The 14,789-nt window shown below is 54.2% G+C and overlaps 2 protein-coding genes across 8 annotated transcripts in view; one reads left to right on the top strand and one right to left on the bottom strand.

The window, feature by feature from the left end:
* Nucleotides 1-765: 765 nt before the first annotated feature.
* CD37 (CD37 molecule) lies at nucleotides 766-6,786 on the top strand. 7 transcript variants are annotated; one of them, XM_049620994.1, is made up of 10 exons: nucleotides 969-1,309; nucleotides 1,541-1,615; nucleotides 1,726-1,798; nucleotides 2,697-2,821; nucleotides 2,919-2,993; nucleotides 3,562-3,666; nucleotides 4,334-4,570; nucleotides 4,952-5,035; nucleotides 6,041-6,108; nucleotides 6,214-6,786. In XM_049620994.1, exons 1-10 carry the CDS (start codon nucleotides 1,247-1,249, stop codon nucleotides 6,218-6,220), a joined length of 912 nt encoding a protein of 303 aa, XP_049476951.1. In that variant the 5' UTR covers nucleotides 969-1,246; the 3' UTR covers nucleotides 6,221-6,786. The 7 variants fall into 7 exon arrangements, with proteins under 7 accessions (XP_049476947.1, XP_049476946.1, XP_049476944.1 ...); XM_049620990.1 differs by lacking the exons at nucleotides 969-1,309; nucleotides 6,041-6,108; nucleotides 6,214-6,786 and adding exons at nucleotides 766-903; nucleotides 5,294-5,678; XM_049620989.1 differs by lacking the exons at nucleotides 6,041-6,108; nucleotides 6,214-6,786 and adding an exon at nucleotides 5,294-5,678 and having other exon boundaries at nucleotides 956-1,309; nucleotides 1,726-1,794; nucleotides 2,720-2,821.
* TEAD2 (TEA domain transcription factor 2) overlaps nucleotides 6,180-14,789 on the bottom strand; it is a 16,116-nt gene continuing 7,506 nt past the window's right edge. The window contains 7 exon segments of the mRNA XM_049620986.1: nucleotides 6,180-7,226; nucleotides 7,666-7,818; nucleotides 8,500-8,661; nucleotides 10,266-10,439; nucleotides 13,003-13,134; nucleotides 13,136-13,152; nucleotides 14,417-14,481. Coding sequence (XP_049476943.1) covers nucleotides 7,113-7,226; nucleotides 7,666-7,818; nucleotides 8,500-8,661; nucleotides 10,266-10,439; nucleotides 13,003-13,134; nucleotides 13,136-13,152; nucleotides 14,417-14,481 — 817 coding nt within the window. The 3' untranslated portion in view covers nucleotides 6,180-7,112.

Below are 14,789 nucleotides of genomic sequence, written 5' to 3'. Positions count from 1 at the left end.
TCCCCTGCTCTCTCTCTCTCTCTCTCTCTCACTCTCACTCTCTCTCAAGTAAATAAACATTTAAAAAAAAATACATTCTGAGGATCTAATATACAGGATGGCGATTATAGATAATTATCCAGTATTGTAAACTGGAAAGTTGCTGAGAATACCTATTAAGTGTTCTCACCACCACCAAAAAAATAAAAATAGTTAACTATGTGAGATGATCAAAATGTTATCCTGATCTTGGCAATCATTCCACAATGCATATGTAGATCAAATCATCATGTTGGACACTTGAAATAACATACAATTGCAATTGTCAATTATCCCTCGATAACACCGGAAAGAGAGAAAGGAAGTCCAGAGCCAAAAATCAGAATACTATTAACATGAATTGATTTTTGATAACATTAATAAGAAAATAAATTGCATTTGGAGCCTTAAAAAAAAAAAACGGTAGATGAGATCTCTCAGAAAGAGAGGGTGTTATGTCCCTAAGAGGGGCGGGTTTCCCAGGGCCTGGATGGACTTCAAGAGGTAGGAACATCCCCAACGGTGGAAATCCAATTTGACAAGAGTGGGGGCCAACAGGAGAGACTACGGAGGCTGGAGACCATCAAGTACAGCAGACCTCGATCTAACTGCCAAGGTCACAGATTCAATCCGGACTCCTCCCCAGCCTCACCCTGCTGGGGCCCCACTGCAGAAGCAGGAAGTACTGCAGAGACCCAGCTTCCCCTCTGGGTGTTTTGGCACAGCCAGGCCACCCCCTCACTCGCAGGGACCTTCCCACGTGGGGCACTGAAGCACTTTCACTTCCCCCAGGTGCCCAGCCCCTTCCCCAGCATATGGGAACAGCGTGGTGTACATTTGTTGTCAAGAACCGGATGCAGACTCTGAGAGAGAGGCCATGACAAGGTGCGGGGATGGGGCATAAGCAGACAAAAGACAGGCGTGCTGAGAGAAGGGGCCAGAAACCCGGAGAGGGAGAGGGTAGATGCCGGGAAGGTGAGGTGGGAGGTGTTGGGGGAGGGACACCAGAGACCCAGAGAGAGGACAGAGACCCGGAGAAGGGAGGACCAGAGACAGAGGGCCAGGAAGAGGGGACAGAGATGGATGCAGAGATGGCAAAGCTTAGCAGGCAGTGAGGTCAGAGTGTCTGTGAGGTCGGCTGCTGTCCAGGGCTGGCCTGGGGCCCCGGGGCCCAGAGTAGGTGGGTGCAAGTAGATCAGGAGTCCCTGCGGGTCCCCCAGCCTGAGCCATGGAGACCTGGGAGGAACTACCCAACGTGTCCTTGGTGCCCACAAATCCCAAGGCCCCTCAGGTACTGGTGTGTGTCTGAGTGGGGCAGATGAGGGCGACAGGGGCCCAGATAGACAAAAAAGCCACCTCTAGGGTGTAGAGGGAGGGGGCGGGGCTCCACCTCTGGAACTTCCTCTTTCTCGGTGTTCTTCCTTTCTCCCTCCCCCTCTCTCACAGCCTCTTTCTGCCCTTCTCCTCCACTGCTAACATCTCTTCTGTTCGGTCCCTCCCCTCTGGCTGCCCACCCCTCTAGGCGAAGATGTCGGCCCAGGACAGCTGCCTCAGCCTCATCAAGTACCTCCTCTTCGTTTTCAACCTCTTCTTCTTCGTGAGTTGCCACATGGCTACCCAGCCCAGGCCCCAGCCCCTGCCACAGCCACCTGACCTGATATCCCCCCCTCCTTTGCCCACCGCCATATTCTCATCTCCTCCCTCCAGGTCCTAGGCAGCCTTATTTTCTGCTTTGGCATCTGGATACTCATTGACAAGACCAGCTTCGTGTCCTTTGTAGGTGAGGGGGCCAGGGCTCCTGGGAGGGGCCTCCTGGAGCAAGTGTGACCCGGTCTGCCCCTAAGTGACATCCCGGGGTCTCCCTTGTCCCAGACTCTGCTTCACAGCCTGCCCACTGCTCTTAGTCTCAGTGCCTTCCTCTGGCAAATGAGTTGTGCATATGAATACTAATAAAAATGATAATAGCCATTTTTCAGGCACTTCCTACGTGTTAGATGTAGTGCAGATCCTTATCAGATCCTCCCACAAACCTTCCCCTCTCTTGAGGTTCAGGGAGGGGACGTCACTTACTGGCTGTCACGCAGCAAGGAAATGGAAGAGCAGATATAACATTAATAATAATAATAATAATAATAATAATAGGAAAGTAATAATGGAGTAATAGTCGAAATACTGATAGCTCATGTTTAATAAGTGTGTGCCCTGTACTGAGGACTGCGTTGAACGCATGCCTCCCATGTGTCCCTGAAAATAGCACTCAGAAATAGATATCACGCACCCCTACCCCTTGGGAGGTCTAAGTGACAGATGTACTGCCAAGTGATGGGACTGAAACTTTTGGGGGTGAGGAGGGGCTGAAGGAGGAAAGAGAGACTGAGAGCAAGAGGGAGAGACTATGACCAGGGAGAAAGGAACAGAGATCCAGAGAGAAGGGAACAGAGACCTAGAGAGGGTGTTGAGGGGACGGTGACTCAGGAGGAACAGAGTGCCAGAGAGAGGGGTAGATAGCATCCCAGAAGGAGAGGAACAGAGACTCAACATGTGGCAGGGACAGACACGCAGAGAAAGAGCCCCCCCCCCAATACTGCTCCCCAGTTGAGTGGCTGCATGGGTGGGGAATGGGGCTACCTGGGGCTGTGAGCACCGTGCCCAATGTCACTGCCTCTCACCTCCCCCAGGCCTGTCCTTCATGCCCCTGCAGATCTGGTCCAAGGCCCTGGCCATCTCAGGAATTCTCACCATGGGTCTTGCTCTCCTGGGCTGTGTGGGGGCCCTGAAGGAGCTCCGCTGCCTGCTGGGCCTGGTGAGTGCCCTCCCCACACCCCCCTCCAATAGAGCCCCACATCCAAGGAAGGGGCTCAGCCTGATCTCCCCCACTCTGCTGCCCCCCCTCTCCCCAGTATTTTGGGATACTGCTGCTCCTGTTTGCCATGCAGATCACGCTAGGAATCCTCATCTCCACTCAGCGGACCCGGGTGAGGTTGGCTTCCCCTCCCCCCACTCCTCCCAAGCTCCTGTGGGGGACGGGGGGGGGGGCAGGGGGGTAGGGAGGGGGCTGAAAAAGACGGAAACAAAGGTAGACAAGAGCTGACATGGACAAAGAAATAATAGTGACGGGCAGAGGCAGACGGAAAAACATAGGGACACAGAGACAGACACAAAGAAGATAGAGATGAGGTGAGTCGAAGGAAGAGACTCAACGACGAGGATGACAGGCACGGAGGAAGAAAGACACAGCAAGAGAGAGAGAGATCCAAAGGGAAATAGAAAAAAAGAGAAAAACAGGTGGAGAAAGAAGAGGCTCCAAGAAAGAGGCAGAGACCTAATGAGAGATCGTGGGAGACAGTGGGAGAAACAAAGACACGATAGGCAGAGATTTTAAGGAACAAATACATAGCTAGCCATTGGGTGAGAAATCGAGACCAACTTAAGACGCTCAGGGACCTCATGGGACTGAGAAAGCCCAGAAGAGGCTGGAGTGGGTCGGGGCAAATTGGGGGTGGGGAAGTGGGTGGGGATCCGGCCTCACTGTTAGCCTCTTAGCTGGAGCGGAGGGTGAAGGATATCGTGATGGAGACCATCCAACGCTACCACGCGCACCCGGAGGAGTCGGCGGCCGAGGAGAGCTGGGACTACGTGCAGTTCCAGGTGGGTGAGCCCCCGCCTACCCGGACGTGCATCCCTCCCTGTAGGTCTGGCACTCTGACAGCCCTGTCCCCTGTCCCAGGGAGACTCCGCCCCGACCAAGCCGGGGCGCCCAGCTCCAGGACCCTAAGGGTAACCCTATCCATCCACCCGACCTCCTGCGTGGCCCCGTCCCCAGATGGCAACTCGACTGACTCCTGTGTGGTCGTTTCCCCCAGCTCCCAGACCCTGGAGAGGCTCTGGTTTCTGCCCTGATAAGAATTCGCCCTCAGCCCCGAGGCCCTAGCGTGACCCCACTCCCTAACCCTGGGTGACTCTGGCCCTCACAGGACCCGGCCCACGTGAGACTCCACTCTGGCCACTCGTGGCCCTGACCTCTCATCCACCTGTTCCCCACCTGAGGTTGAATTGCACCGCCCACCCAATCTTCCATCCACAGCGTGATTCTGCAGCTCCTCCCACAGCCCCATGTCACCCGTGATTGGTCTCCACCAACCCCAAGTTCTTCTAACGTCCCCAAGCCTAGCCCGCGTGTGGTCCATCACCTACACCCATTACTTGGCCCTCTGCTCCCCAACGTGACCTCATGCACACCACCCAGTCCCCCGAACGCCCAAATCATTTTGAATCCCTCCAGTCCACGTCTCTCTGACTCTTGTCCCTCTTCTAGCTGCGATGCTGCGGCTGGAACTCTCCTCAGGACTGGCTCAGTATCCCCAGCCTCAGCAGCAACGAGTCAGAGATGCACCGCGTGCCCTGCTCCTGCTATAATTCATCGGCGAGCAACGACTCCGCCATCTTCGAGAAACTCTCCTTCCCCCAGTTCAGCCGGCTGGGACCACTGGCGCGGCCCCGCCACAGTACAGACCTTTGCCTGGTCCCTGCAAACAGCGGTATCTACAGCGAGGTGGGCAGGGTTTGGAGCCCGCTAGGAAGGGGAGGGGCCGGTGAGCGGGTAGAGCTGTGGTAGGGGTTTGCTCCCCAGGAGGCGGGGCCGCAGGACCTGGGAGGAGTCTGCAAGTAGGGTGGGGCTACGAGAAAGCGGCACAACAGGAGGGGTGGAGCTCCCCAGAAGGGGCGTGGTTTGCGGGGGCGGGGCCTAAAAGAAAAAGCAAGGCTGAAAGGAGGGTTGGACCGGACGAGGTGGAGACTAGAGAACCCTAGTAACTAGGGACGCGGGGTGGTGCCTGAAAGAGGGGTGAGGGCTGGGCTAAGGAAAACGGTGTGCACGGGGTTGAGGGAGAATCCCAGAGAGGACCCTACCTTTAACCTTTCCCTATATCCCTAGGGCTGCGCGCGGAGCATCCAGAAGTGGTTGCACAACAACCTCATCTCCATAGTAGGCATTTGTCTGGGCGTCGGTCTACTTGAGGTAATTTGGTCCCGCCCCTACTTGCGATTAGCCCTACAATCCCTAGATGGCTCCGCCCCCAAATTGCGCGCCTTCCCATTCTCCGGGAAAGGTGCAGGCGTGATAGAGCTTCAGCCAATCCAGGCTCTTCTGCCTCTCCGCACAAGACCTATCTTCTGTGAGCCCTGATTGGTTGTACGCAGGGAGTAGGCGTTCCCGCCTCCCTTGGCGTTCTAGCGCTCTGCTCTTGGCTGCAATATTCCTCCCTTTTCCCTGCAGGTGAGTGTGGCGGGGCTGAGCCTGCTACTACTGCGTAGGGTGGTCTGCCGGGAGCGCCAGCTGCAGGTGCCGGACGCCTATGGTTCGAGCCCCGGGCTTGGTCCCAGGGCTGATGGCGGAGGCGGCGGGCGCTGTGGTGTGCTGAGCAGCAGCGGGCGTAGCGGCGGTCTCTGGGGTGGCTGGGGCATGGCGGACGCCTGTCCCAACTGGGGGGACAAGTCCCCACAGGTCAAGCTGCCCATGGCCCTGGGGCCCTGGCCGCTTTGGGATCAAGACGAGGAACAACCTGAGAACGGGAGCGTGGAGGTGGAGGTCGAGGTGGAACTAGCGGCCGAGGGAGAGGCGGAGACAGATGAGCCTCCGGAATAAAGTACCCTGGGCTATCTCCGGATCGCACTCCTTCCCAGACTCCAAACCTGAGCTAGACGCAGCTGGGCACCTCTACCCCACCCTATTCTTCTTCCCATGCTCCCTCTCTCCCTCGCATCTTTAGTAACTAACCCCAAGCCTCCAAATTCCCATCCCTGATCCCATCTTTCACAACCTGGCCCAGCTCCCCTCTAGCCCCACCCACCTTCTACTCCCTTCTCCGCCCCCCATGACCGCGCCCCCAACCCAAATCTCCTGGCTTTATTTTTAGCCCCTGGCCCCACCCCTTTTTCTCCCTCGGGACCCCCATCCTCCCTACCCCCATCACCCTCGCCAACATCCCCTGGACCTCTCTGACCAGGTCTCCTTTCTCTATAGCTCAGCTTCATGACGCTCTCCATATTCCTGTGCAGAAACCTGGACCAAGTCTACGACCGGCTTGCTCGGTACCTTTAGGCCCCGCCCTTCCCAAAGCCCCGCCCTGACCCCTTCAAGTGCCCCAGAGGCTTCCCTGTGGTGTGTAAATATTTGTTCAACCCCTTTCGCCCCAGCCATTGAGTCCTCAACCTCCTCATTTCCCCGGGGACCCAGATGTCTGCCTGCCCATCTGCTGTCACCTCTCCCGCGGGACCTGAGGCTTCTGGTCACCAGCTTCCTGCCCCCAAAGATACCTCATTTCCTTGCCTCATGTGTTGGCCTACCGCACCTCCCACAGGATTATTTTTCGCCCAAACCCCAAATAAATCCCCTGCGTTTTGGTAAAATAGTTTTATCCTCTGTCAAAACACGAACCAACACACTTTGCGGGTGAGGGGAGGCAACACAGCATAGCCCACGTCTCATTTAGAAGAGAGGATGAGATGAAAAGACTCACCCCACTGCTTGCCCAGCTGAGAAAAAGTCACAACCCTAATACCCACTTATAAATATCTCTTGTTATATTAAAAAAAATATTTCCAGGGCCCACCTGGCTCTGCTCCGGCACAGAAAGGGTTAACCTTCAAAATTCGATCTTGATCTTAAGGTCACAGGGTGAGGGTGGTAAGGAGAGGCAGGTTGGGAAAGGGAGACGGGGGTGTGCTGAAAGACAGAGGGACAAACCATATCAAAGCCCCCCCCCCCCCAAAACATCCAGAACCAAGTTGGGGGAGGGCACCTGTTAAGAGACTGAGAAACCAGTGCTATACCTCAGGGTTGTCTCACTCCTGTCCCCAGTCCCCATGCTCTGGAGCGATCTGTCCTTTCAGACACCACTGTGAAGTCCCAATATCAGCATCCAACCTTCCAGCTTTTGCCACCCAGCTTTGTAAGATCCCCTCTAACAGGGATCAGCGCCCCCTCCCCAAATAAGCATGAAGAAAGCTGGGGGTCCTTCCTGGAAGGAGGGTATTCCGGGCACGAGCCACTTTTGGAGGGTATTCCGGGCATGAGCCACTTTTGGGGTCCCCTTTCAGTCCCTGACCAGACGGTAAATGTGGTGCTGGGCCCCCCGCTCGCTGGTGGAGACCTCAAAGACGTAGGCGGTGCAGAGCAGCAGCTCCTGGGTGTCTCGGTTTGTTACCACCTGCCAAGGAGGCCAAGAGAAAGGGTTTATGCAAAAAACAAAAACAAAACAAAGAGGGAGAGTGGGGACCGCTGTGCCCTCCCCAAGGTGCCATGGGATACCCAGGGAAGAGGTCCCCACCTTATCACATTCCCTAGGGAGTAGGGAGAAGGGATGCCTGACATGTCAGTTTCTTCATTTGATTGTTGGCAGTGAGGGGACTCACATGAGATGGCATATCAGAGGTAAAGGAGTCCCACCGGATCATGTTCCCTGAGCTAAGGTTAAGTTCCCTATGGAGGAGGTCCCTTAACCTGAGGATCCACCACGGGATGTCCTCGAGGTCAGTTTCTCCCATGAGGAGGGATCCCCCTGTGTCAGGGTCCCCAGGCTGAGGGTCTGTCGTGGGCACTCCCCACCACATCAGCGCCCCGGCTCCGGCCCAGCCCCAGTGCGTCACCTGGAGGATGGTGAAGTTCTCCAGGACGCTGTTCATCATATAGCGCTCGGGCAGCTGCCGAAGTTTGTGCAAGAAATTCACCAGGTACTCACACATGGGTGAGCGCAGCAGGCGGTACACAAACCTCCCGTCCTCCAGCTGGGCACGCTCCGTCTGAACCAGGATGGGGGCGCAGAGTAGGGAGGACGGTGACTGAGAGACACAGGGGTCACCCCAGGAACTGAGCCCCACTCTGTGCCCCTCCGATGCCATGCCTGCTCCCCACCGCGGTCATTTTCCCATTGCTCCATCCGTGGTGACCCGAGATGGGACCTGAACCCTCAGGTATCCAACTTGGGATCACTGAGCCTGCAAACCAGGGACCCCTCCAGCCTCTCAAAACTGTGCTCTGAAGCCTCAGTGACCTCTGAACTGCACTAACCTCCAGGCCCTCAGATACCCTCACATCCTCCAAAGACCTGTCCACCAGGTCTCCGGACTCTATATGACCTCTGAGTTCAAGACCCCTCAGGTCCTCAGCAATCCCTAAGTGTGGCCCCTGAGCCTCCTTGCCCTGCAGATTCCTCCATATCCCTAAGAACCTTCTGAATCTTAGCAACTATAAATCTCTGTACCACATGTAACCTTTGAGCCTTCAAAGTAACCCCTACATGCAACTTTGGATTTCAGTATTAGCTCCCAGCCCGTGCATTAAGTCCCCAAAGAGGATAAAACACTCCCCCACCCCCACCCCCACCCCACCACACAGACACTCAAGTGCGTGAGCTATTGCACCCCCAAAGTGCCAGGCGGCTGGGTGCTCACCCGCCCGGAATTCTATCCCTCCAGCCTCACCTCCACCTTCTCCACCACCTGCTTGCCAAAGGAGCAGACCTTGGAGGAACAGGTGAGGGTCATGTGCTCCAGGCTCTCGTACTGGCTGCTCACTCCATAGAAACCACCACTGCTGCCGCCGGCCCCTACCTCTTCGCCACTAGGGCCCCAGTTCAGGTCCGCCTGGGGGATGGGGAGGGAGGCACAGGTGAGTTGGAGAGGAAGTTCCCTGTAAATGGTGGGGACGCCTCTAAAGTGGGAACTCTGCCCCATGGCCTGGTTGCCCCCCATAGCCCTGCATTTGCCCACCTCTCTTCCTTAGCATTCAAGGTCCCTGCTTCTCCATGAGCCTGTTTCTGGAACACACCCACCCTTCCATCAGTATGGGAGAAGTCTGGCTTCCTAAAATGGTCCAATAACTCTCTCCAGTAACTCCACCCCCAACAAAGGAGCCCTGGAATTCAACTTTCTTCTCTTGGAGCCCCCAACTCAAGAGGTTAGCCCCTTCCAAACCTCTGGTTACTATGGAGCCAGCTACTCCCTAGCAACCAGAGACTCCCTCACAGAGGGAGTTACTTCGTGGCCCTGGGTGCTAAGGCAAGTGGCTACTCCCTAGCAAAGGGGCCTGGGGAAGCCAGACTCCTTTCCAGAACACTCTCCCAGGCCCTTTCAGCCAATCCTCAGCTAAGGGGGCAGACAGTCCATTAATTAGGCCAAGTAGGGCCCAACGAAGCCTAAAACCTCATCACACCAGTGGCCTGAGTTCCTTGGGCACCTTTTTGGGAAGCACACCTCTTCCTCTTCCTAACCTCAGCTGCTGACCTGACCAGGTCACTCTCTGAGGTGGTTTAGTCCTCTCCTCAGGGCCCTGACTCCATCCATCACCCTGACAATGGCTACTCCCACCTTCCCAGCCGCACCCCTGCAACCCCTGCTGGGCTTCCTAGGGATCGTTCTCCTGATCTGGGACCTGATAAGGCCTGTCTCAAGTCCTAACACGTCTAAGACCTCGGCAGCACATCCCCAGAGCCGCCTTGGGCCACTACACACTAGAACACTTTATAATCATGCAAAGCTCATGAACTTCAAGCCCTCGGCAGGCTTCTTTCTAGGAGACTAGATCATGCCACAGCTCTGGTTAACAAGAGTTAACACCCCCTAAACATCCACGATGTTTATTGGGCCCCTATAACATTAGCCATTAGAGTGAACACCAAACCAGGTGGGCCTAAGAAAGACCCAAGATGGACCTCTTATTCATGATTACATACATAGCACTTGGCATAGGGCCTATATATAGTAAGTGCTCAATAAATGACTGTTAATAAATAAATAAATGCCTTCACAAAGCCCCTTCCAGTTCCATCAGTCACTTCCTCAAGACCATTCTCTAACAACAGGGTCTGCTAGGGTCTGTCCTCTGTTTAGAGACCAAATTCCATGACTCTTATTTGCTAAGGGACGGGAACCATTCCTTAGCAACAAGGCTTCACGTGGTCAGGTGGGGTGCAGGGAAGTCTGGAAGGTTGCAAGCCAATCCCTAAGTCCACATCAGTCACACCACTGGTTGTGGCAAAGTCTAGTGGGACCCGGGGAGGTCCAAGTCCTCTCCCTACGCCTGCACGGGTCCTATCCATTCCTGGCCTGGGGATAAAATTCCTCTGTGTTCCTTGTTACAAGGGGGCTGACACTCTGAGCCATGAGGACTGGTAAGGCCTGAGCTTGTCTCCCTCAGAGCCAGAGGCCACGTGATTTGTGAGTGCTTTTCTTTTGGTGGCAGAACTCACCCAGAACTTGACCAAGAAGAAGGCGTGAGGGGGCCCGCGATCGTACAGCTCCCGCAGGCCACCCTTTTTCTCAGGGAATTTGTCATAGATCTGCCGGACGTCCACACTCTCGAGGGGGGGCGCTCCAGGGCTGGGGCAGTGCTGGCTGATGTGTACAAACAGGTGCCTCTGGTACTGAGAAGGGTCGGCCATAAATGAGGAGTGACAGATGCTCACTTGCTCAAGCCCATCCCATACTGTACCCCCAGCAACCCACTAGCTGTTTCACACCGTCCACCCAGATGCTGGGCCTGACTCCCCAGAACTGTCACCATTCCCTTCTGCCCCCCAATATTTCAGTCCCCAAGCCCTGTCCCCTGCTCTCCATCCCCACTGCCCTGTCCTCTCCCACTCTCACCCCAGCCTCCTCCCTGGCCTCCCAGCCTCCGATCTCTACTCTCCAGGTCATCCCTTACAGACTCCCAGAGCCCTGGACCTCCCCTGCTCACAACCCTTCCGTGGCTCCCCAGAGCACCCAGGACAAAGCCCACACCCCCCAACCTGGAGGCTCTCACAAATAGATGCTCACAAATGTTCAGTCAATGGATGGAAAGATGGATGCATGGATGGATAGAATCCACACAGCCCAGATCAAGACTCCCCATCTCTCCATTCTTATCACTTCTTATCCGTATTCTGAAATTCTCCTACCTTCCCCCATCTTCTCTTTCAATACAAGTCCTCCCTCCATCTTCTAAGGCCCAAGACTATGCAAATCTACCTCTTCCTGAAAGCCTCGCTTGAGCAATCAGATGGGACCTCTCTTTTCTATGGTTCCCCATCACACTCAGGAGAAAGTCTGGGTCCCTTAGCTTGGCAATGCCAGGTCCTCCAGAACCAGCACCTGCCCACCTATCGGCAGCCTCACCAGCCCCCACCATATTCAATTATTTGTTTTCCTGCGAACTTCATGCTCTTTCTGGAACATAAAGTTCTGCACGTGGTATACTCCCATGTAACCCTCAAAGCCCAACTGAACTGTTGTCATCTCAAGGAAGCCTTCACTAACTTCCCAGGCAGAATGACTCCTTTGTACACCCACAAAGACTTGAGCCTCCCCTATCCCAGCACATATTCAATATTCAACAGACATCTCCTGAGAGACCTACTGTGTGGGCACTATTCTGGCCCCTAGGGCTACCAGGCAAAATTTCTGGCCTCATGGAGTCCGCTGGCAAAGACGGAAAATTTTAGGGGTCCCTGGCTGGCTCAGTCGGTAGAGCATGTGACTCTTGGGGTTATAAGTTTGAGCCTCACGTTGGGTGTAGAGATTACTTCAAAATAAACTCTTTAAAAAAACAGCTTAAGAGAAAGAAAGAAAAATTTAAAACTCAACCCACAGATAATATAAATCTCAGAGAGTGACAACTTCTTTGAAAAAAATTCCCAAAAATCACAGTAAGAGGGTCAAGAGTGATGGCAGCTGGTATTTTCCATGAAGTGGTCTGGGAAAGCCAATCTGAGAAGACAAGCAAAGGCCTGAGTGAATGGAGGGAGAATGTGGGAACTATCTGAGGAAAACATATTCCAGGTGGCAAGAATAGCAGATGCAAAGGTCCTGAGGCAGGAGTGGGCCCGGTGTGTTTGAGAAAGAGCATGGAAGCCAGTGTGGCTAGAGCAGAGTGGGCAAGGGTATGAGGGCAGGAGGCGAGGACAGAGCAGGAATGGGGGTCAGATTGTGCACAGCCCTGTGGGCAACTGAGAGGACTTTAGCCTTTGCTCCAAGTGAGATGGGAGGGTTTCAACCTGATCTAACTTGGGTTTTAGAGGACCACCATACCCAGCAATTGGTGTTTATTTGGCTGTAGCAGAGACTACTATGTGTTCACAAACCCCTGTTCCTTTTCACGCAGCAAAACTACACTTCCCAGACTCCTTTGCAGTTAGGTGTGGCCGCATGACTAAATTCTGGCCAATGGGATGCGAGCAGAACCTGATAGTTGCCACTTCCAAACCAGATCCATAAAACCTCCTGCACAATTCTTGAGTCTCTCCCTTCCACCATCTGCTGGCCAGATGCAGGGAGTCCAGCAGCAGATTCTGAAGCCCTAGAAAATGTCAGAACCACAAAATGGAAGGAGCCTGGAATTTCCCGAAATCACTGTGTGGAAGCCTCCTACTGGACACCTACATGGAAATGTTACAGGAGAGAGAAACTTCTAGGATGTTCATTCCCTGAGGGTTTAGGGTTATTTCTTCTAACAGTCAGCCCACCCTGACTAATATGGCATCTGTCTCCATCCTAGGCCAGGAAAAGCTCAGGCCTAGAAACAAGACCTGCCTTTCCAGGTTCCCAGGGTCCACCACAAAGCCTGGCACACAGTAGGCACTCAAAAATGTTTCCCGAGTGAACACGCAACAGCCTGGGGAGTTTCTCTGAGCAACCTAACCATGACCCCATGACCATCCAGTCCCTCCACGCTAGTGGTTCTCAAAGTGTGGTCTCCAGACCAGCAGCATCAACAAATGTCTGGGAGAGGGTTAGAAATGCAAATTCTCAAGCCCCACACCAGACTCTACCGCATCAGAATTTGAAGGTGGAGCCCAGCAGTCTGTGTTTCCACAAGCCCTCCATGTTATTCTGATACCTGCTAAAGTTTGAGAACCACCGCGTTATGCTTTCCCTCCCTATAACTCTCTGCATTCCGACCCCCACCCCCCCACCCCCCGCCAGCGACTATTCTAAAATTGCACTCACAGAGTCGACTGCATCCGGCGGTTCCACAAAGGCTGAGAACTCTACCAGCTGCAATCGGGCAGTGCCCAGGGCCCGAGCCTGCCAGGCTGGGGGTGACGGGGCAGGTGGGGGCAGGGCAGGGGGTGAGAGGGCTTGGGGGGGGCTCGTACCCTAGAGAAAGAGAAAAGAAAAGCACAACAAAAATTGCTAACATGTATTAAATACATCAAGCATTCTTCTCTCTTGCCTGCCTCCGCTTAGAAGCTAAAAAAGCTACATACTCACTTTCCCAGCCTCCCTTGCAACTAGAGATGGCCATGTGACACAGTCCTGGCCAATGAGACGTTAGGGGAAATCTGCTGAGGGGCTTCTGAGAAGGAGTTTCTTCCTGAATGAAAAACACAGAAAGGGGCGCCTGGGTGGCGCAGTCGGTTAAGCGTCCGACTCCAGCCAGGTCATGATCTCGCGGTCCGTGAGTTCGAGCCCCGCGTCGGGCTCTGGGCTGATGGCCCGGAGCCTGGAGCCTGTTTCCGATTCTGTGTCTCCCTCTCTCTCTGCCCCTCCCCCGTTCATGCTCTGTCTCTCTCTGTCCCAAAAATAAATAAAAAATGTTGAAAAAAAAAAAAAAAAGACAGAACTTGGGGAGGAGAAAGCTTTTGGCCCTGGTCAAGTGCCGCTTGAGACATGATGCCTGGAATCACAACAGCCATCTTGGGACAATAAGAGGCCAAAGGACCTCTAGAGATGCCAGGTCTGATATTGCTGAGCTGCTGAGCCAGCACAGGAGCACCCCACCTCCAGACTCCTTGTTAGGTGAAATCATTAAAGCCTTTATTACTTAAGGCACTATTAACTTGGGCATTCTGTTACTTGCAGCCAAAGGCATTTCGAATTGATGAATCTGTGGAACCTGAGAGTTCTCTTTCACCAGTGTGAGTTCTTAGGACCAAAGCCTCATGGACTTCCGGAAGCCGTCTTTCTTGCCAGGTGGGCAGAGCCTGCCTGGCAATGAAGCCACCACACACCACAGGGGAAAGCAGAACCAAGCAAATCTGACACTACCACTTGAGCCCCTGGATCCAGCCATGCCTGAAGCCACAACTCCTGAAATATCAGTTACCTAGGCCAACAAACTCTTTTTTTTTTTTCTTTTTCTTTGTGTCATCGAGCTTGATTTGAGTGTCTGCCACTTGCAGCTGGAAGAATCTTGACTAATACACCTCCTCAACGTCCTTTAGGTAGCAAGTGGCAGAACACAAACCCAGCGTCTCCGGATTCAGAGGCCACGATATTAACCACTACAAATTCTATCACTCAGCTTTCCTCAGACCTGGACCTATACAGAAATGCGTTTCCTGATTAATGGAAGGGGAAGGAAAGGCAGCCGGGATTGAGGAGAGCGGGGAGACAAGGAAGGTGGAGAGCAGACTCTTACCTGGGAGGTCAGTAGATGGGGGGGTCAGTGACAACGAGAACGGTGTCTGTGAGAATGGCTTCACACTGAGGGAGAAAGGAAGCTGGGGGTCAGCAAGGTAGAAATATGGTAACTATACAGGCTAATGTTTACTCGGGGACACCAAAAGCCAGACCCTATAGTAGCATGTTATGGGCAAGAGTTCACTGAATCGGGGCCCCTGGGTGGCTCGGTCGGTTAAGCATCTGACTTCAGCTCCGGCCATGATCTCGCGGCCCGTGGATTCGAGCCCCACATCAGGCTCTCTTCTGTCAGCTCAGAGCCCACTTCAGATCCTCTGCCTCCCTCTCTCTGCCCCTCCCCAGCTCACTCAAGCTCTCTCTCTCTCTCTCTC

This window comes from Panthera uncia (genome assembly GCF_023721935.1).
Source record: "Panthera uncia isolate 11264 chromosome E2 unlocalized genomic scaffold, Puncia_PCG_1.0 HiC_scaffold_19, whole genome shotgun sequence".
NCBI lineage: Eukaryota > Metazoa > Chordata > Mammalia > Carnivora > Felidae > Panthera > Panthera uncia.
This window is presented reverse-complemented; position numbering and strand designations above follow the sequence as displayed.

Coding starts and splice junctions, on each gene's coding strand:
- CD37 (XM_049620987.1), top strand. CDS start 1,247: ATGGAGACCTGGGAGGAACTACCCAACGTGTCCTTGGTGCCCACAAAT. Junction 2,822..2,918: donor TCCGCTGCCTGCTGGGCCTG/GTGAGTGCCCTC, acceptor CCCTCTCCCCAG/TATTTTGGGATACTGCTGCT. Junction 4,571..4,951: donor ACAGCGGTATCTACAGCGAG/GTGGGCAGGGTT, acceptor CTATATCCCTAG/GGCTGCGCGCGGAGCATCCA.